At 42.5% G+C, this 20776-nt stretch overlaps 3 protein-coding genes across 9 annotated transcripts in view; 2 read left to right on the top strand and 1 right to left on the bottom strand.

Annotated features, from left to right (window-relative positions):
- Window positions 1-593: 593 nt before the first annotated feature.
- dapk3 (death-associated protein kinase 3) lies at window positions 594-6308 on the top strand. 2 transcript variants are annotated; one of them, XM_034614692.1, is made up of 9 exons: window positions 594-692; window positions 1479-1570; window positions 2170-2530; window positions 2771-2900; window positions 3076-3124; window positions 3217-3243; window positions 3336-3488; window positions 3607-3652; window positions 4452-6308. In XM_034614692.1, exons 2-9 carry the CDS (start codon window positions 1509-1511, stop codon window positions 4986-4988), a joined length of 1365 nt encoding a protein of 454 aa, XP_034470583.1. In that variant the 5' UTR covers window positions 594-692; window positions 1479-1508; the 3' UTR covers window positions 4989-6308. The 2 variants fall into 2 exon arrangements, with proteins under 2 accessions (XP_034470583.1, XP_034470584.1); XM_034614693.1 differs by lacking the exon at window positions 594-692 and adding an exon at window positions 1156-1314.
- A 1543-nt stretch (window positions 6309-7851) lies between these two features.
- Window positions 7852-17308, bottom strand: phc3 (polyhomeotic homolog 3 (Drosophila)). Of its 5 annotated transcripts, XM_034614457.1 has the most exons (16): window positions 17072-17308; window positions 15469-15685; window positions 14640-14795; window positions 14416-14493; window positions 14170-14328; window positions 13971-14060; window positions 13538-13739; window positions 12253-12902; window positions 12044-12167; window positions 11604-11887; window positions 11327-11468; window positions 11106-11223; window positions 10265-10394; window positions 9252-9371; window positions 9014-9209; window positions 7852-8498 (listed from the first exon to the last, which is right to left on the bottom strand). In XM_034614457.1, the coding sequence occupies exons 1-16, from the start codon at window positions 17284-17286 to the stop codon at window positions 8344-8346; spliced, it is 3036 nt and encodes a 1011-aa protein (XP_034470348.1). In that variant the 5' UTR covers window positions 17287-17308; the 3' UTR covers window positions 7852-8343. The 5 variants fall into 5 exon arrangements, with proteins under 5 accessions (XP_034470348.1, XP_034470346.1, XP_034470345.1 ...); XM_034614455.1 differs by having other exon boundaries at window positions 9014-9371; window positions 11106-11219; window positions 11323-11468; XM_034614454.1 differs by having other exon boundaries at window positions 9014-9371.
- Window positions 17309-18262: 954 nt separating this feature from the next.
- The window catches only part of prkci (protein kinase C, iota), a 29308-nt gene continuing 26794 nt past the window's right edge, over window positions 18263-20776 (top strand). The window contains exon 1 of one of the 2 annotated variants that reach the window (XM_034614695.1): window positions 18263-18827. In XM_034614695.1, the coding sequence (XP_034470586.1) occupies window positions 18748-18827 (80 nt within the window). In that variant the 5' untranslated portion in view covers window positions 18263-18747. The remainder of the gene's footprint in view (window positions 18828-20776) is intronic. The other variant, XM_034614696.1, reaches the window with a different exon arrangement.

Raw genomic sequence — 20776 nt, 5'->3', positions numbered from 1 at the left:
AGTATAGGCCAATGCCCAGTGGAAAACTCAGCCTGCTATTTACCCTGATGCATTTCCACTTAATATGAAAGCTGTCATCAGTGTATATATATATTCTATACACACAGAGTAGTCACCATACGTTATATTTTAATGCTACTCTGTGTGTTTACAACTGACTTTACCTGTACATGAAAAATAAACATATAAAAATTAATATATGCATTACCAAATTATTAAATAATTATTAAATTAAACCAACATTACTGCCTAAAACTTGAAGTGTATAAATTCAGCTTTCTTGTACCAAACTGTGCCTATATGTATTATTATTATTATTATTATTATGATAATTAGTTTTAATATTATTTTTGTTGAGGTTGTTGTTGTTGTTATTATCATTATTATTATTGGTATTAGTAGAAGTAGTAGTAGTAGTATAAGTAGTAGTAGTAGTAATAGTAGTAGTAGTAGTAGTAGAAGTAGTAGTAAAGGTAGTAGTAGTAGTAGTAGTAGTAGTAGTAGTATTACCATAAATATGACTCGACTGCCAAGATCAACCTTTTTATTTACAGTCTATGAGATAAACCCTAAGTCTGCGAGGCTTTTATTTTGAACGCGGAGCGGAAGCCGTGTGTCCCCCTGTGTCTCCCCGACACGGTTCAGTCTCCAGTCTCCTCAGAGGAATGCGGCTCTCGTAGCTGAACTGAACCGTGAGTGTCCGTTTCAATGTTGTTTCTGAGTTTTACACGTTTCACCTTGAACTTTATTGACTTTATCTAAATGTCACTAATCGTATTCTGTCCCAGCGAGAGCCGGTGTTTGTTCGGGTTAGGTCTGTTAGCTACACCGGCTAGCGTTAGCTTCCTTCCGTCGCCGGGGGCTCGCTTCACTCCTTCATCTAAAATAACTTGTTTTCCTCTGTTGTTGAAAAAGTCCGTAGTTTGTAACTTTTTTCACGTGTCTTCTCTTGTGTTTGTGACATAAACTTGACGTAATGTTACGTTTTCTAACGATAATCCACGAGGGGGAAATGTCTCTGCTGAGACACATCAGCATCTCGTCCAGAGCTAGAATCAGACATTGTGTGTTTTTTTAAATTTTTAATCGTAAGATCAGTCAGATAACAGAAGATTTAAATGACCTGTTCTCTGGAGTGTGTGAGTGTGTGTGTGTGTGGCTGAGCTCCAGCCTCTTTAACTGAGTCAGAGATGGAGGGTCCGAGGAGGAGGTGATGTCAGTGGCTCTGGAATGCGGAGCTCTGACATCAGCCACACACTCTCTGAAAACTCAAGCTGTGTTGATTCAGGCCAAATAAGGAGGAAAGAAACACAGGTGACAGGACGTGAATTCCTCTGCGCGAGGAAACTGGTGTTTCAGGCTTTTAAACACAAGTTAAATCCACTTACATTGTGTTATTTGGGTCACTGGGCTGTCGGCGGTGTTTCCACTCCACAGCCTCTATTGGGTATTTTACATCTCTTTCTTTTCCTCTGCAGTGAATCTCGAGGCATCGCTCCCTTCACATCATGGCTGGCTTCAGGCAAGAGGATGTCGAGTTGTATTATGAGATGGAAGAGGAGCTGGGCAGGTATGTAACACTGAGTTGTTAGTTTTTCTTCTCACACATAACATTGGAAATAGAGATGTTCTGATAACTTTTTTCCCTGGAAAATGCCATGAAAACAAACAAAAGGGACCCATATGATTACATGACATGAACCGTGAACTACTTCAGATCTAAACAGGACCAAAAATATGTAAGCGTGTGTCAACAACACATTGAAAACTGCTTACACTGCTTGGTAGTTTGTCAATGACTTGTATCTTATACTCAACTTTGTACCTTAGCCATTTTTCTTCTGCAGTAATGCAGCAAAAGTGTGACATCACTGGCTCTCAATGTGCCTTTCCACCTCCGCTGTGGTGTAGTGTTTTTGCGAAGGAGAGGACTGTGTGTGTGTGTGTGTGTGTGTGTGTGTGTGTGTGTGTGTGTGTGTGTGTGTGTGTTTGTGTGTGCGCTCAGAGAGAAAGGTATGCAGATGATAAATGGGTGAAAGTAAAACTCTCTGCACAGTAATACATTGTGAAATTCACCACAAGTACACATTTATCCAAAGTATCTGTGTTGATATATGAAAACACTGATCACCGATCAACAATGATTTTCTCATTCCCGTCTTCCTGCAGTGGACAGTTCGCCATTGTTCGCAAGTGCAAGGAGAAGAGCACAAGTATCGAGTACGCGGCCAAGTTCATTAAGAAGCGGCGGCTGTCGTCCAGCCGGCGGGGGGTGAGCCGCGAAGAGATCGAGCGAGAGGTCAACATCCTGCGGGAGATTCAGCACAGCAACATCATCACTCTGCACGACATCTTTGAAAACAAGACGGACGTGATCCTGATCCTGGAGCTGGTGTCTGGAGGAGAGCTCTTTGACTTCCTGGCTGAGAAGGAGTCTCTGTCGGAGGAGGAGGCCACTCAGTTCCTCAAACAGATTCTGGATGGCGTTCAGTATCTTCACTCCAAACGCATCGCCCACTTTGACCTCAAGGTCAGTGCACTGTGTGGTTATGACGGCTTGTTTCTGACACTCTGGATAAATGACGTGTTGGAGAGAAGTTCAGTGAAGGTGTTAGAAGAAGTTAATGTTGCTCAGAGGAGATTGAATAGTGGACTTAAATCAATCAAGTCCCCACAAATGTTTCTCCAAATCAGCTCAAATGTTGCTCTGTGTCTGTTAAATGTTTATTTCTTAACTTATTTCTTCCTCCTCTCATTGTTTTACTTTCAGCCTGAGAACATCATGCTGCTCGACAAGAACGTCCCCAACCCCAGGATCAAACTGATCGACTTCGGGATCGCTCATCAGATAAAAGCAGGAAACGAGTTCAAGAACATCTTTGGCACACCAGAGTTTGTCGGTGAGATCCAGTTTCGCCTCCTGCTTATACATTTAACACAGTTAAAATGTTCCACTTTAAAAATCCCAAATCAGTTTTCCTGCTCGTTTGCGCCCACGCTGGCAAGAAGGATCGGTGTGTTTCAGATCTCCACATCTGGTTTGAATTAAAGTGCTCATTCCTCTGTGCTTTACAGCGCCAGAAATAGTAAACTATGAGCCACTTGGACTGGAGGCGGACATGTGGTAAGATGTCAACATGTTTTTGTTTTTTTCACTCTAAAGCTCTATGCTGTTTATAGTTTCCACTCATGTTTGGTTATTTTTCTTCTCCGCAGGAGCATCGGAGTGATCACGTACATTCTGTGAGTAGTGACATCATGTTGTCATTTGTAGAAACAGAAATCGACTCACTCCTCCACCGTAAGTGATGTAAATCAAACTCTGTCTCTGTTAGGTTGAGTGGAGCTTCGCCGTTTCTGGGTGAGACCAAGCAGGAGACCCTGACCAACATCTCAGGCGTCAACTATGACTTTGACGAGGAGTATTTCAGCAACACCAGCGAGCTCGCCAAAGACTTCATACGCCGCCTGTTGGTCAAGGATCCAAAGTAAGAAGATCTAAACAGTTAATGCCACAAAACAGGAAAAGAAAAGCACATTTATAAAACAGGTGAAAGTCCCAAACTCTTTAATCTTCTCACACTGGGGGATTCTTTTCTTTTGAAGGAAGAGAATGTCGATTGATGACAGTCTTCAGCATCCCTGGATTAAGGTGGGTGTTGAACATTCAAATTTACATAAAGACGTTAAAACTTTTAAAATCATATATATTTTTGAAATTTCGGCCAGAGATATTTAATATTCTGAAACTGCTGAGAAAGGAGTCAATGCTATTGTGATTTATTGTTCTGGTCTGTGGATATAATTAATATGCTGCAGCCCATCCTCTAACAAAGACACAGCACAGGCAGCATACTTCTGTTGTGTTGGCCTTTCTTCATCAGCTGATTCTACAATCACACTGCGTGAACACAAAACCTGATCTGATCTGAGTGTTGATATAGAATGCCATAGTGAAAATTAATTAACTTGTCATAGAGGCAATATTGTGATAAAATAGATACTAAACATTGGCACGGTAAATATTTTTGGATATGGCAAAATCAAAAGCACCAAAAAACATAAAAAATAGCCCTCCACTCCTAAGGATTATAATTCAGTATAACATAATAAATATTACCTATAAGGTGCGATAACAACCTATGAACATGTCGACATGTTGATATTGTAGTGGTGGAAAGGTATGTAGGTCATTTAGAAAGCTTTATTTTCCATTACAAAGTTACTCCACCCTCACTGCAACAAATCCTGTAGTTAGTTTGGTCACATTTCCTTTAAAAAGCTCATTTAAGACATGAAAAGTGTCTTCAGTGTCCTGAATATTAACTTAATATATTTTTAACTGATTTCTGATGTATCTCGGTGTTGCAGTCAAAAGTCGAAATTATCAGTCGTGGTATCTTATCAAATTACCATCTTTATTTCAAACCCTCTTTTTTCCCACTCTCCAGGTGATCAAGAGGCGGAACGTGCGTCCAGAGGAGAGAGACCACAAGCCTGAGCGCCGGCGCCTGAAGACCACTCGTCTGAAGGAGTACACCATTAAGTCTCACTCCAGCATGCCGCCGAACAACACCTATGTCAACTTTGAGCGCTTCTCCCAGGTGCTCGAGGAGATCGCAGCGGCAGAGGAAGGCCTGAAGGACCTGGAGCGCAACCAGCGCTCGTGCCAAGAGGATGTGGCGGCGCTACTGTCCATCTACGAGGAGAAAGAGGGTTGGTACAAGGAGGAGAACCAGAGCATCTCCAGCGACCTGAGCCACATCCGCCAGGAGCTGCAGCGCTCCCAGACCCAGCGCAAGAAGTGCCAGGAGGAGGCCCGAGTCACCATGCAGGCTGCCAATATCCTCAAGCGCAAGTTTGGGCGCCTGGAAAACCGCTACGATGTCCTGGCCGAGCAGGTGGCCTCCGAGGTCCGCTGGGTGGAGGAGCTGGTCAAGTCCATATCTGCAGAGAGGGACGGGCTCAGCTCTGGTAGCATGCCCTGAGCTGGGCTCACGTCCAACAAACACTTTTAATCTCAAGTATCGTCCTGCCCGTCTTCTCCGCATGCGTCACACACAGCAGCGTGTGAGTGGGTCAGTCGTCATCATAAGCTAGGCAGCTGCTTCCAATCAGGAAAGATGTTCCACCATTTTAATGTTACATCGAGAGAAACCAGCAAGAAGCAGCGAAGCAATATACTGAACCCATTCCCCATTGAAGAGGCTCATTCCTCCGTGTTTTATACATTAATTTATAATTTTAGAGATTTCACGTACTGTAATGCAGCTGTCATGCATCCTAGTTCACTAAATCATTTGCAAACCACATTGGGGTTTTGTAAATAGTTTTTTCTTCAGACGCTAAATTCAGCTGAATTTTCAAGAGCTTTAAAAGTCATTGACGTCTGCATCAGGTTACTTTCCAGTTTGGTGAGAAAGCTTCACAGGATTCAGCTGATGGAAGTCAGGGGTATTTATTTATCCATTTACATGCATTTTAGATTTGATTGCAGCTGATTTTAAATCTTAAATTCTCTCACATGTTGGAAAAGAGCATTGACCTTAACGGATGCAATAAATCCAAACTCTGAGTATAGAAGAGTTAGAGCAACACTTTATTTTACTGGTCCATTATTTCTGAACTTTTTGGCAGTACCACATAGGCTGGTTAAAGAAATACAGGGAAAATATTCATAAACTATATTTGTCCATTCTAAACTTAGTAAATATTTATGAATCATTTGTTTATTATCGCAAAATTTATCCTTTTATATATTTTTTAATTGTTTGTTTTAAGTGATATTTCCCCATTTACCTGCTGTCGTCTGTGTACCAGCTGATATCATTTGAAAATTTCCCTCGGTTACTTACAGAATTGATGGACCTGTAGAATAAAGATGTTACCAGATTTGAGAATGTACAAACTCATCTTTGCGGTGCCTGTAAACTGATGACATTTCTATCACATTGATATCGCTCGATGTCTTAAACGCAACAACTTTTGCACAGTATCCTTGTTAACCAAATCGTGTGCATGGAAACTTTCTTTATGAGCTGTATCTCCTGTTAGTTTTTTCTGTTTCCTTTCAGACCATCCCTGCACACTTGAAACATTCCACCGATAAGTTTCACATCCTGGCAACACATTCCCCATGTCGAGCATAGAACGTATATGATGTAGTCAATAGTATTTTTCGGTAGAGAGCTGTACTCCTTTGCACTTAACTAATTATAGCAATGTTCCAAAATATATTTTGATTTGTGTCTAAGATGTAAAAATGGCCTGTCTGGGTTTGTGTCAAATAAACAAAGTTATAACTGTAACATAGTCTTATGTGTTTTTATGACCCTCTGCCAAGGGACGTCATGTTTTCACACACCACTAGGCAATTACAGTACACATATTATTATTCCTGGTGTATGTTTGTATTATTACCTGTGCCTAGTGGTGCATCACACATATTATTATTCTGCAAGATTATTATTGTGTGCATTATATTGCACACACCACTAGGCAATTACATATTATTATTTGTCCCGCTACCTGTAAGAAAGTATACTATTTGAAAATATTTTCATTTTTGTGTATATGGTGTGACTAGGAAAAGTCATCAAATGTCAGGCAAAAAAAAAGACATTTAGGATATTTTTACTGCTGTCAAATGTCACAAAGGGTCATATTTGACCCAAACACTATGTGAGGGGTTAACTGGCAAATTGTGGCACTAAGGACTAGAAAGGATTATTTTAGACACACAGAAAAAAGTAGCTTCAAGTGTTTTAAAGAGTTTTAAACATATAATTTAAATAGTATTAAATAACATTATTCATACAATATTATTATTTTAAATGTAAATCAAATGTAGTCATGAAAATATCTTCATGAGTTAGAGTAAAACAAAAGGTATTTACTAAAATAAATGATTGTGAAAACTTCCTTCATCAGTTGGTGTTTTCATCACCATAGCAACCAGATGCTAAGATTTGACTTTGAAGCTGATTTTGATTGACAGTGTAATTCCATCATAATTCCACTGGGGCTGTGACAACAGGACAAATCTGATTGGACACCTTCCACAGGAGACCTCTGACTGGCTGTTGTCTTTTTGACTCTGCCTTTAATGCTGGTAATGTTGAAGAAAGTTTCTTATTGCACTCTGACCTTGTGTGAGGTAAGTCATGTCTCACTCTCTTGAACTCTGTATTTATCCAGCATGCTAACCTCTACAATTCAGGCTCATAATTCAAGTATGAAATGATGCTACTGTAAAATATGAAGCTGCTGCTGTTACCTGCTGCTGTTAAATGTTGATAATGTGCTGGTTTCTGTGCTGGTTGTTGTGAAATGTATTTATTCAAATGGGATAAACCCCTTGAGTTGCACCAACTGGTTTTCAAGAGGTTGGTTGCTTTCATGACAAATGTGGGAACATTGTTGACGGCTTGTCTTGTGTTTTCTGCTGCTTATATTGATTCCTGTGGTATTCTTATCATTTAATGTTGCTGGGGACAGTGAAGGTCTAGAACAAAGACAAACTCCTGAACCAGCAGACAATCATTGCACAAAGAAGAGATGGATGTGTAGATAAAAGTTTGTCCAAAATATTATAATGATGAAAATATTGTAAATATGTTTAATCTTGTAAATAAATATAACAAGTAAGGTAACATCTACCTGTGTATGTCTTTCTGAATATAGATACAGGATTCATGGCTCTGATCAATTAACACAGTGTTGGAGTTAAACACATCAGTGTGAATGGTTTAGTGTGCTACTGTTCACAACAACACAACACAGCAACACAAGACAAACAATGTTTCTTACATTTTTTACAATTGGTTTTATTTATATATTAATTATGACAATAATACAATAATAGTAACAATAAATAACCTCGTCATCAGTTAGTTTTCATATTTATTTTAACTGTTTTGCTGATGATACATGTAAAAATCACGACATTAGGCAACCATCTGTTTTGAAAACCTTGAAGATCACACAGCAACCTTTTTGTAACAATGTAAATTTTAAGTTGATCGCTTGTTTACAAATGATACAAAGATTTGCTGGAACCATTTTGAAACAAATGGATAAGTGGAGCTACAATCACTACGATGGAATGACCAGAGGTAATAGAATCAAACTGCTCATGTTTCTGAGTGGACTTCAATCTGACCAACAACTGGAAACAGCTGCAGGTGTCAGGAGAGAAATCCGTGGCAGTGGTTTCAGGAAAATCTGTGCGTCCAGGATTTCAGATCACTTCATGATCTGCTCCATCTTTTAACCAATGAAATCAGAAATCAGCCCGAAAAACTGTTTTTCTTAGTCCTGGTCCCGAGTAGGAATGTTAAAGGCTCATGCATCTTTCAGAGAGTTGATGTGGGCACAGAGTTTGAGTGCAGGTCCCAGTTTCAGGTTCATGGTGCTGACCAGGTGATCCTCGGTGAGAAGCAGCAGAGCCTGACCGTCGATTTCCTGCGAGCGAAACTCTTCGGCTACGACTCGACCGCCTGGAGAAAGGAGAGGAATAAATAGAATCCTGTTCATTTTGACGAGGGCAGATGTTTGACTTGATATATTAAAGCTACAACTTACAATTATATTCCTCAACTAATGTATATATTTTTCTTGAAAATAAATAAATAAACGAGAGGGACACCAGGAACACTTGTGCACCATCAGGTAGGGATGGTTCAGGACTCACCTGATCCAGAACTAACTATAGGCTTTATCAAAAAGTCTCTTACAGATTCTTGGAATCACAAGAGAGCCTCTGTTTTGGGAGGAGAGTCACCTATTTGGATAATATGGGGTTATGAGCTCTTTGATATATGAAGGGGCTTGATTGTTAAGGGTTTTCGTAAAATTGTGTATCGTTATTTTTTTCTACTTATATGATACTATATTTTACAAAAGCCTTGAAACCTCAACTAACTGCAGTCGAATGAAGTGCATGTAAAATAGACAAAACACAAGAATTTTTTAACCACCAGCCATTTTACATATCCTCAAGCCACATCAGTACCTGGCAGAGAGTTGATATAAGAAAACACTTGTTGCACGTTCCACTGGGACGGACGGCCGACGTCTTCCTCTCCGTCAGAAACTCTGATCGCTTCTGGCGCCCTCTGCTCTCTCTCCCTCTCTCGGTCTCTCTCAACTTGCTTCCTTAACCTGGTCTTCATGGGAATGGGAGGATTGTCTTCCTCTTCCTCCTCCTCTTCCTCTTCCTCTTCCTCCTCCTCCTCCTCCTCCGTCTCCTCCTCCTCCTCCCCCTCCTGATCCTCCTCTTCCTCCTGAGCATCCTCTTCCTCCGGAGCCTCCTCTTCCTCCTCTCTCGGTGAGCACTGCTGAGTCTCCCCCGCGGCAACTGACCCATGAGCCTGTGGAGCACATAGTGATATCTTTCTAAATAAATGTTTCATTTAAAAGAAGTTACACAAAACTATTTTGATTTCTCATTACCACTGTGTGAATAAGCAATATTTATATAATAAACAGACTAATTTCACTTCACAATGATGGTTCACCACCTCAGATTTTCGCACAGACAATATCGGGACAATCTGATGTTGGATTTTTAAAGTAAAAGCGCTTGGAAATATCATATTTTCACTGTTTTGATTGTAGCAACAGAAAAGGAGATTCTTTTGGCACTTGGCAAAGATGATGTCACTGAAAAGATGGCAGAAGGCAGTGAGTTACTGGGCGCCTACTTGTTTACTAGTCACAACCGTTACATCAACAAACAGGGTTAGCCTACAAAATTAGAGGTCTGGTCCTTTGCATGAAGTGTGCCCTGGAAACGAGTCAAATTCTCGGCCTGAATTATTGTCCCAGTCCTCCCCTGAACAAATCCACCAAACTTCATATTTTTAAAGTCTCCTCACTCAGTTTTTTTACTGACTTCTAAGTCTTTTTTACTGACTCTACATTTCTGCATTACTCCTAAACTTGTTGGTTCTGATTCTGCATCTATCGGTAAGTTACGTACTTCAGATTGTAACACAGAGCAAGAGCAGACTGTTCAGAGTGGGAATGAAAGCAGCAACATTTTCCCTATTTCAAGTCAGCAAAGCGTCAAATTGACTTTTAAAGCTGCTATTTTAAGGTTTAAGGTTCATGTTAACATCAGCCTTCAAATGCATATTTTAGTTCAACCTAAAAGCTGTAAAATGTGGCTGTTCCCCTGAGAGCAGTTGTACTTTAGAACCAGTGATCCCTGCAGCACTTCTGTATTTTCCTTATATGCATCGGGTCATTGATATGAACGGACCTGTCTCAGGAAATGTTCTCTGGAGGCTCCGTTGACTCTGCTGGGAGGTCGTCCCCTCCTGCCCATCGGCCTGTGACCCCAGCGGCCTGCTCGCAGCACGGTGATACGCTTGGTGCAGCTCACACTGAACCTAAACACAGAGGGTCGGTCACAAAGTCAGTGCTGTCTGCAGACGGTTAGTCAGGCATTAGCCATTATAGCTGCTGGGCTGCATCTGGATTCGTAGCCGTCCTGTCTTTGATGGCTGGATGGAGAATCAGAGGGAAACCCCAGACTGATTATACACTTGGGACTTTTTCTTATGAACCGAATGGAGCTCAATGGAGTCCAGATGTGAGTTGGCATGTCTCACCACCACAGGAACAGGCTGCATTTTAACTTGTCAAGTTGGGCGGATAGAATAAACCTAATACATCATGTTTTATCTGTATTTATACAGAGAGAGCAACACCCTGATTATAAATTTCACAAAGTGAGGACCAGTTGGTTGGTGTTTTGTAGCAGCTGGATGAGAATCTTCATCGTTTCTCAGACAGTGTGGTGAACTAACACTAGTTCATGAAACATGCAATATTATAAATTGTTTTAAAGGATAGAACTGAACTTGAGTCCCTTGAGGCCCAAGCGTATTGGTTGCTACCATGGAATGTAAACAGAGATGGACGACACGTCTCCACTTCCTCCCACTATCCACAAAAGAGGCTAAAATATGCCAGTTACGAACACCACCATTTTGAGTATTTGGAGCTGATGCTTGATGTTATGCTGTGCTCGTTGGCCAGTTGTTCGCTGTCCGAGAACCACAAACAAGTTGGTCACATCTCGTGTGGGATTTATTTACCTTCTGACACACGTCATGGAGCAGAAGCGTTTGGAGCGAAGAAATGTCTGAGCGTAACCTCTGCTCCCGCAGTATTCACACTGCAACACCGCCGCCACGCTCTCGCCCAGCTCTGCAACTTCAGAGGAACCAGCTGTTAGTCTCACACACACACACACACACACACACACACACACACACACACACACACACACACACACACACACACACACACTGCTCACCATCTGTGTGCTCATCGTTTTCCATCTCTGAGTCTGTTGAAGGACTGTCCTCTGCTGCTGTGTTCCCGTTGGTGTGTATCTCCTGTGACTCTGGAAGTGAAGCCTGCTGGTCCCCTAAGAGGGAGGAAGGACCCACCTGCATCTTAAAAAAATGACAGTTGAAGTGTAGATTTAGATTTACAGAGGTGTAGGTTTTATTTTATATTTTGTTATATTTTAACTATGGCATGACTGAGCCCCACTGAGATGTCTTTCCTTGCACCTCCAGGTAACTTACTGGGAACGGCTCGAGGCCCTCTCTGATGACGAAGCCCTCTATGAGGTGTGTGAGGATGTGGGTCGTCAGTATCCGGTCGGGGCTTCCCGGGAGGCTGGCTGGGGCGGAGGGAGGCTGGCTGGGGCCTCTGACTGTGGTAGGGAGGATGGGAGGAGGTAGAGGGGAAGGTGGAGGAGGAGGAGGGATGCTGCCATTGCTGCTGGTCGTGGTGAGCTGGGAGGACTCCTCCACCTGTGGTGACCTGATCACTGAGCGACTGGAGACGACAGGGGACGAACCCATCACTGCGGGAACGTAACAAGCGTAAAATAGCTTTTATCAGACAGTTGAACTGGAATTATTTCAGCAAATCAGGTTCATTTTCAGGTTTGAATACTTATAACTTATAATAGATGTACAAGCCATTATGTGTCTTTAAATATTTTAGCATCATATTTTACCTGCACCATTTTGCTTAGGAGACACAATGAGGGATGTGGGGGTCCTGTCTCTCTGTCGACTTGAAGAACATCCGTCTTTCTTCTCCTCTGGGTTCAGTCTATTCACTTTGCACGTTTGCCCCGACTGAAATTAAAAACCACAACAAAACCTCGGTCACACCAAAACATACTGGGAACAGGAGATCTCCAGACAGGACACGGTGACTCACTGGTGGATTGTCATTGCGTCTGACCACATGCACTTTCAGGTCAACAGCCACCGTCTGAGGGGGGGGCAGGTTCTGGTAGGGCATCTGGAGGAGGGCCTCCGCCACCGGCAGCTCCTGCTCTGTCAGCAGCATATGCCCCGACTGGACGGACAAGGCCCGGACCGAGTGCAGGGACAGCCTCTGCAGCGAGGCCGGGGGGTTCTGGGGCAGCCTGGGGAGAACCAGAGGCGGAGGAGGAGGCGGAGGCTGATTCTGCACTTGTGGGAATAAGGTCCGGCGCTGCGGCGCGGCCACCAGAGGAGGAGGCTGAGGCTGAACGGTGGCAGCTGGAATTGAGTTCTGAGCTGACGATGCAAATACGCTGGTGATGGATGAAGAAGAGGATGATAATGTAGAAGAAGAGGGGGTGTGGGGGTCACAGTTGGTGTGTGATTGGGTGCTGGGAGTGGTCAGTCTTTTTAGAGGAAGAGGAAGATGGTGGGAATTTGCTTCCTGGGGGGCTACTCTGAGGGCGATGGGCTGGAGGTGCCTGTGGTTCAGGGCGCCTGCCGTGGTCTGCTGCAGGATGAGCTGGTGGTGCGCCACCCGCTGGCCGGATGGACAGGACAGCTGCTGTTTGACCAGAGCGTGGGTCTGCACTGGAGAAAAGGCTGCAGGAAGAGAGAGAATGACTCTCAGTAGAGCACATACCTCCACCAAGGCCCAACAGTCCCCTCATGAAACCACATTTAAAGTCACAAGATCCAGATTCTTATTTGTTTCTGCACCAAATTGCATACACTCATAAATATCGGTCCCCTAAACATGCAGGGTTTTGTTCATCAAGATTATTTTCCGAGAAATCAATGAAAATGTTGAAAAAATGCCCAATCTCATAATGTTAAAGAATGTGAAAAGAAAGTTCCTGGGTCACGGTCCACCCCTCCACAAAATCAGTTCAGTCGTTTTCGCATACTCCTGCTGACCATCAAACAAATGTAGACGAAAACATAACTTGCCAGAGGTAATAAAAAACTTACAGATATACAAAACATGTTCCTCTTTTCTGGGATACTGGAACATAGTTTTCCCCATGAAAATACTCCAAACATAATGTATCAGTCATACAGCAGATGTTGGACATATTAACAGAAAACAGGGTGTGTTATATGTATTTTTTCATTCAATACCTGAAATATGTTACTTGATTCAAACGTCCTTGCGTGCAGGAGTTCCTCTGCTACACGTAAATCTGAAACTCTTAAATCTTTCTTTTTGGCCTCAGTGTCTGAACACAGGGACTCACCTCGGCTCATGATGTGGGGTCCAGACTGACTGGTCTCAGTGGAGGTGTCAATCAGCTGGTTGGTCTTCAGAGCGCAGATTGACGTCTTGGACAAAGAGGAGGATGGACACAGGGCTTGCGGCTGGGTGGACGGCTTTAAGATGACACTGTGGGCAGTAGCCAGAGCTCCAGGTAAGTGGGCACGCAGAGCCAGATTCTGAACCTGAACATACGCAAAGAGAATAACTTTTAGACGTCAGTGTGTGGGGTGTTGACAGCCCTGTAACACCTTCTTCTTTCATGCAGCTTTATGAATGGCTCCTGTCATATCCAAACTTTACCTCCACTTTTTCTAGATATCCTTTAATTCTGCAACGTGGCTCATCAGGTCTATAACAATGAGCGCTGTGTCACACATGGCTTATTCTAATTCTGTGCCTGGCAAAGTCAGTACCTGAGAGGAGGTAGGTAAAGAGGAGCAGGAGGTGACAGCAGGGAGGTCTGATTGAACTGCAGCCACCGGAGCTGCAGGAGTCAGAATTAGCTGAAAGAGGAAAAAGCGTCTGGTAATAATAGAAATAGGGGCAAATGATTTACGTTGTTTCAAAGCACCTGTATGACCAGGAGCTTGAGATATTTGAGAAGGCTTGTACCATCTGAGTTCGGAGGTACATCTGAGCCTGGTTACAGTTAGCTGGTCTGTTTCCCAGGAGCATGGCCTGCTGGGATAATGTGGTTGCAGCAGTGGTGGAGTTGGATGTGTGGGTGCGGCCAATCAGCTGGGCGGTCACCGGAGATGCTGGTAAAGTGATCTGGGTTCAGGGAGGCATGATGAGGAATGTAAAGAGACAGAGACTGGAGTTCATATGTGGGGATGAGAGTGAGACACAGTTGCTTACAGAGCTTTGGGAAACACCCGCAGGTTGACCCAAACTGCCAGTGGAGGGAGTCGGAGGCCGCCTCTGACAGACCGAAGCCTGAAAGGAATTGTGAACGCATTATTCCCTTCCTCTCACACTCTTTCATTCACATTGCACAACCACACACACACACACACACACACACACACACACACACACACACACACACACACACACACACACACACACACACACACACTGACCTGCTGTATGGTGGCCAAACTCTGCAGCTGGGGGCTGTGCTGGTGCTGCTGCAGGGCGGCTGTCTGCAGCATGAGGTGCTGCTGCTGGGCTGCGTACATCTGATGCAGGTACTGGGCTGCCATGCTCTGAGGTCTGTGGATAGCATGCTGGATCACCTGTTGGTTCAAAACAAATACATTTTCAGTCCCCTGAATGCAGCACAATTAAATGGCTTGTTTTCTTCTATTGCACATCTAGACAGTCTATTGAAAGAAAAACATACACACTGTCGAGGGGAATATCTTTTCTGGGACAGGTCTGCAAAGGTCGCAGGTTCTGTCTTGTACCTGACCTATCTTCCTGTCAAATGAAACGATATATGCGCTGCAGAGGTCCCGTACTGCCTATTACTATCTAGAGTTCAAAGGTACTGTCTATTGCCTGGAAAACCCTATACGTTGAATAAAACAATGAGTGCAGAGTTCCCAGCAGGTGCTGTCTATTGTCTGGACTGCCAATCAAGTGACAAACTCAATGCAGAGAAAGGTCTCATATATTACCTGGACGAGCCCCTGTCATATGAAACGATGTGTGAAGGGATCCATGGTACGGTCTATTATCTGACCTCTTTGCTTGTCAAATTGAATAATGTATACAGATGTGTGCTGTCTAGCAGCTGGACTGTCTGACAGTCAAGTCAAACAGTGCCTGTAGAGGTCCCAGGTAGTAGCCCACTGGGACTATACATACCTGTAATAATAATTAGGCCCAGGGCTACCAGGTGCTCTCTATTACCTAAAGCACTCGTGATCAAACTTCTTTGCAGAGCTCTTGGATTCTGTCTATTACCTGGACCGCCTGTCTGTCAGATGGGATGATGCTGAGGGAAGCTGAGGGCGCCTGGGTGCAAGTGGTGCAGCTGGAGCTGACTGTTGCCATGGTTACAGGAGCTGATGTAGTGGGGGTGGTGGCGGCGGCTACAGTTCTATTAGAGTCCGCCTGCTTCTCTCCAGGCCTCTGTCTCTCCATCCTCCAGGTCACACACACAGATTCAGTGATGGGAAAACTATGGAGATGAAAGAGACATTAATTAACAGGAGGAAGGTAAATACCAACTTCCTCTGAATGAACTTCATGTGAATGAGATTTAGATGTTTTAGTGTTGAAGGCTTTTCTCTCTCACTGTGGCGAAAGCTTTCAGTGACATGAGTCTATAATAAATCTGTCAGATTTAAAACATCCAGTGTTGAATGAATGTAAATGAATGTCACACCTTGTTAAAGCCCTATGAGAAAAATTGTGATTTGTGAATATGGGCTATACAAATAAAATTTGATTGATTGAAATAAAGGCATGAACAGTTAAAATCAGATTTGAATAAAGTACACTTTCAGAACTGGGTTTAAACCCAACATTTTGTTCTTAAATTCTGCCAAAATGTTTCTGCTCTCGTTCAGAATTAAACATTTTATTTGATAGATTTCACTGGTGTGTAAATTTGACCCATTTTGCTTAGTTTCATATAACGGATCATTTATTTGTTGAAGGATTTCAAATATTTGAGTATGTTCATTATGCACCAAACACCAAAGAGACAGCAAGAAAAGCAGAGAACAAATCATAATGTTATTGGTTCATTAAATACTGCATGGTATTTGAATTGGCCAGTGAACATAAACTCACAGATAATAAACTTAAGAGAAAACCCAACCTGTGCAGTACTGAAATAAACCACACAACACAGTCAATAATAATCAGTGTCTATAAATGTGCTGATTTTAGATAATAATGAGTGTTATCCAACTTTTTCCCATTTGTTTTATATTGGTGTAAAAGTGCAAAAAATACATAAAAAGAATAAAATTTGTGGTTCTTGGAACATCTTACGTAATTTCCGTATAACAATCAAATTATGAGCCATATAAATTATAAACAAACTATAACACGAGATTGATCTATAGGTTGTCACCCGTGAAAACATTTTTATGTTATTAACACCTTATGAACAGGAAAGATATTTCACATCCTTGATTAATTGATGGGTCGTTACTGTTATTTTCTGCCTCTCACACATTCTTTTGAAAAACAGAGATGCTTCAGTGCTGGAAGTTTTTTCCCAAACAGCTAATTATGAGTAAAATATTTCCACAATAATAACAATAATGAAATAATTTCTAACATTAGCCCAGTAAAATAAGCTGCTGTATATTTCAAATGGATGGAGACTGATATTGGCTAGAGGCTCACACGTTGAATATTGATTTGATTTTGCTGCAGAGCCTGTTCTGTCTAATAGAAAGCAGACGTGATATTATTCATAAACCCTGAACGAGCACAACAAACACAGTCTGATCTTGAATGTACTGTCCATAATTTATAGGATAATCAATGCAACATATCGGGGAGTCATTCTCTGTGTCTGTGTGTGCGTCATGCATCCTCATCCATTCACCTCTTGTCGGCGGTACCTGCCTGGTAGTGAAGGACTCGGGCCATCAGGAGCTGACCGTACCCCGGCACATTGTCCCAGTCAGGAGGCGACACTGATGCGTCAATGTAAAATGGAGATTTAAAAAAATCAGACGGTGCACAGACAGGAGACTGTAATAATAAAAAAAAGCCAGCCTGGGCACAGCACCGCTCACAGTGCGGGAGGACCTTCCACATGCGGGGCTCTGCTGCTGCGCGCACTGCGTGGACAGACCCGGAGGAGCCCGACTGTTTACTCTGAGTTTATTTGTATTGTAGTGAGGATTTTTATATATAAGGATTTAGATATTCACCTGTGAGATTGAGCTTTGTGCGGAAATCATGTTGCTGTCCAATGGAATAAAAGGACAAAAAACTGGGGGGATTAATCTCAGTGAAATTCAGCAACCCTGCATGATAATAACGATGAACTTTATTTATATAGTACTTTTTTAAACAGTGTTACAAAGGGCTTCACAAGGAATAAACAATGAGAATTATGTAATATAAAAGCAAAGAAAAAAGCAAACACGATTGGAAAATAATGGCAGAGTAAAGGGATAAAAGAAACATAGGTTATAATATGACTAATAACAAAATAATTAATAATGACAATAAAAATAATCAAGTAAAATCCATTGGGTCAGTCTCAAGTCTGGGTTCCTAAGGTAAACTAATCAGAGGGTTAGGGGCCTGTTGCTATAATAACACAGTCATTGGGGCCTTATTATAAGATCCCAGGCTACTGGTGAGTACTGATGTAGAAGCTCAGTCAAGTGGCTTGGTACCAAACCATATACCAGAATTAATATGAATATATTAATACAATTGTACAGCACCACAAACTGCAGCTTCCTCAAACTGATGCATACATGCAGCATAAATATTATAAAGGCTGAAGCTGAGATGGTTGTATTAATTAATAATGGCTTGAATAGAATGCAAATAACTTGCCAGTCTCTTTCTGTTTCATTGTCTAAGGAGGAAAATCAAACTATTGCATGCTGGGTTATTTTTGTAGAAGAGATATTACTACTTCTAGATAAAGCAGTTTATCGAGCAGTTACATTTTAACCAAACCAGAGCACTTGAATGCGACATATCCCCCCGGGGCGGTTTTACAATGTCCGAGCTCAGCAGTTTGTACATGAATGCACCACTCAACACACGCTAAAGCCCTGAGTTGGTACAGTCGGGAAAACCTGGATTTGGACGTATTCAAATGTAACGACGTGGAAACAACGTCACGTTTGGTTTGTTGCTTTGTGAAAAATGACTGTGTTTAAAATCAGTTTGGTAAAGTTTAATCATACTATTAATTCAACGCGCTGACATGTCTGCGTGTGTGTGGTGCTAAGTTATGCGCCACCCCGCAGCATTCCGGCAGTGGACTCGTCCGTCGCCAGGCCTCTGCAGTGGGGAGTTGTTCGGCGGACTCCGCAAGTTTTCCTTTACTTTACGTGTAATTTCTGTTCGTCCGAAAAAGAGGTAAAGTCGCCATTTCCAGGGAGAAATCACCTCGGCGTCCACCCGGCGTGTCGACGGACGGCACAAACAAAGTGTTCGGGGCGCGGCACGCACCTACACGGCGGAGGAGGGAAGGAGGGGAAGGAAGGAGGAAGGCATCGGTGAGTCGGACTGACCGCGGCGGAGCTTGTGATGCCGACGTTGCGGGACAGCACCATGTCCCACCCCGGCGAGAATTCCCACCAAGTCCGGGTGAAAGCTTATTACAAAGGGTGAGAACTCACACCCCCCCCCCCCCCTCCCTCCAGCTTCTTCTTATTAATGTTGTTTCTTACAACCGAGAACGTCGCGGGCGTCAGACGCGGCGGAAGGTGGCTCACACCAGTTGGCTAACGTTAGCAAACTCAGCTAACAGCATGCTAACATCAGGTACCGGGTTTTTGGTGAACTTGCCCGGGCAGACAGACAGGTGAAACTGTCCGCACACACAACCAGTGAACGGCCCAAAGCACCGTGTTACTTCTAACGTGTGTAGCGAACTTGTTACGAGCTTTAAACCCAGTCGAAACGAGTTGTTGTGCTAGCTAACAGCTGCTAGCAGTGGCCGCTAAGTCCAGTACCTGTCAGTTAACAAGCTCTCAGGTGGATCAGGTGAACAACTAAACCGGGTTGTTGTTGTTGACTAGTTGGGGAAAGTTAACATTTGCTGAAACATTGATGTGGTGTCACGTCTGGGATGAACAGGAAATCAATTAAAGGCCAGTTCGAATCAGAGCATTGTTGTCAGCACTAGTTAATCAGGACAGGAAATCAATTTAGATATGATTGCTTCACTGTCATGCTCGTTCTAGTAAGAATGTCAGATATACTGCAAACTTCAGTTTAAATAACTAAGCAGTGTACCCCAATAAACTACTACAGCTAACACGTATTTCCTATTGATTATTAACCCACCAGCTACTGTCTTGATTACTTAAATGTATGTAAAGTGTTGTTTTTAACAGTTAAAACATTAAACAAATCTAAGAGGAGGGCTCCAATTTGCTTGTTTTGATCAACAAATACCCCCAAAACTTAAACATACCGAAATGATCACAATACAGAATAGATACAATCAAATAATGTCATGAACAATATAGTTTTTAACCTAATGAAGTTACTTTTACAGTTTATACTTATTATATTATATTGTTTTTGCTGTTGAGAAGTTAATCCTTTAATTAAGCAGTGGTTTCGGGTCCAGGTAAACTCTCTGTGACACATAACCATGACCTAGTGTTTACATTACCAGTATCTGACTGGGGGGGGGGGATAATAACTCTGACTCAAGACCTGCATGACATCATAAACTATAAATATCAGTGAACTGTTAATCCTTGATCATCCTACTTGTGATGGAACTGTCAGTGCTTTGATATTTGGTCATACCAAATAAGAGTCGGTGATTGCCCTCCAGCCCGGAGTTGTTTTAGTTTCACACTTGGACGTGGTGCTGGAAATTGTTGGTCACCCACTTGTTTCCCTGACACACCCTGTCCCACTGTGTCTCTGTTCGATAGAGTCAGCGATTGGAGCCCAGCCAACTTGAAAAACATGTAGTGCAAGTCACCTGGGCCATACCTGGCGTATTTCACACTGGCTCTGCGACACACCTCAGGAACTCTAATGTGTGTCGATCATTAGTTGTCATCCTGCACAACAAAACATGTGAAGTATTTATGATGTCGCTGCTGAGGAATCTCAGCTATGTTGGCAAAAAGGAAAGCAAAAAAAAAGGCTCACTGTTTGGCCATCAGGATTGATTAAGACAGGATGGCATCAATGTTGTTATAGTTTCCCTGCAGATGTTTGGAGTGGGACTTAGATGGGTTAGTAATGCCCTCAATCAATGTGTTAGATTGGTAGTGATTAATCAGGTAGTGGCCTCACGTTAGGTTTGTTTCGTCACTGTTTTTATATAGTTGTAAAAAGTACAACTTTTATAAAACATCTATTATGCATAAAACAGACTCAAAAGCATGTTGGTGTTTATCGGTGTCTCCACAACCAGTGAATAACACTGAGAATAAGAGGCTGATTGTTCACTGATGTGATTGTCTCTGTGATTGTAGATTAAAGATTAAAAATATGATTTCACTAATCAAAACAATAAAGGTCTGATTAATTATAATGGAAGTAATTGTTAACTGCAACCCTAAACAGGTCATGTCCTTGGTTTTAT

This window comes from Hippoglossus hippoglossus, chromosome 17 (genome assembly GCF_009819705.1).
Source record: "Hippoglossus hippoglossus isolate fHipHip1 chromosome 17, fHipHip1.pri, whole genome shotgun sequence".
Taxonomy (NCBI): domain Eukaryota; kingdom Metazoa; phylum Chordata; class Actinopteri; order Pleuronectiformes; family Pleuronectidae; genus Hippoglossus; species Hippoglossus hippoglossus.
Note: the sequence above shows the minus strand (reverse complement) of the source record. Positions and strands in the feature narration are given on the sequence as shown.

What these genes read in the sequence shown, in the direction of transcription:
- dapk3 (XM_034614692.1), top strand. Translation starts at nt 1,509, where the DNA reads ATGGCTGGCTTCAGGCAAGAGGATGTCGAGTTGTATTATGAGATGGAA. An exon ending in ATGGAAGAGGAGCTGGGCAG is followed by an intron (nt 1,571 to 2,169) that starts GTATGTAACACT and finishes GTCTTCCTGCAG; the next exon opens with TGGACAGTTCGCCATTGTTC. An exon ending in GGAGTGATCACGTACATTCT is followed by an intron (nt 3,244 to 3,335) that starts GTGAGTAGTGAC and finishes TGTCTCTGTTAG; the next exon opens with GTTGAGTGGAGCTTCGCCGT.
- phc3 (XM_034614455.1), bottom strand. Translation starts at nt 17,286, where the DNA reads ATGTGGAAGGTCCTCCCGCACTGTGAGCGGTGCTGTGCCCAGGCTGGC. An exon ending in CTGACAGACAGGCGGTCCAG is followed by an intron (nt 14,796 to 15,468) that starts GTAATAGACAGA and finishes TTGAACCAACAG; the next exon opens with GTGATCCAGCATGCTATCCA. An exon ending in CGGGTGTTTCCCAAAGCTCT is followed by an intron (nt 14,329 to 14,415) that starts GTAAGCAACTGT and finishes CCCTGAACCCAG; the next exon opens with ATCACTTTACCAGCATCTCC.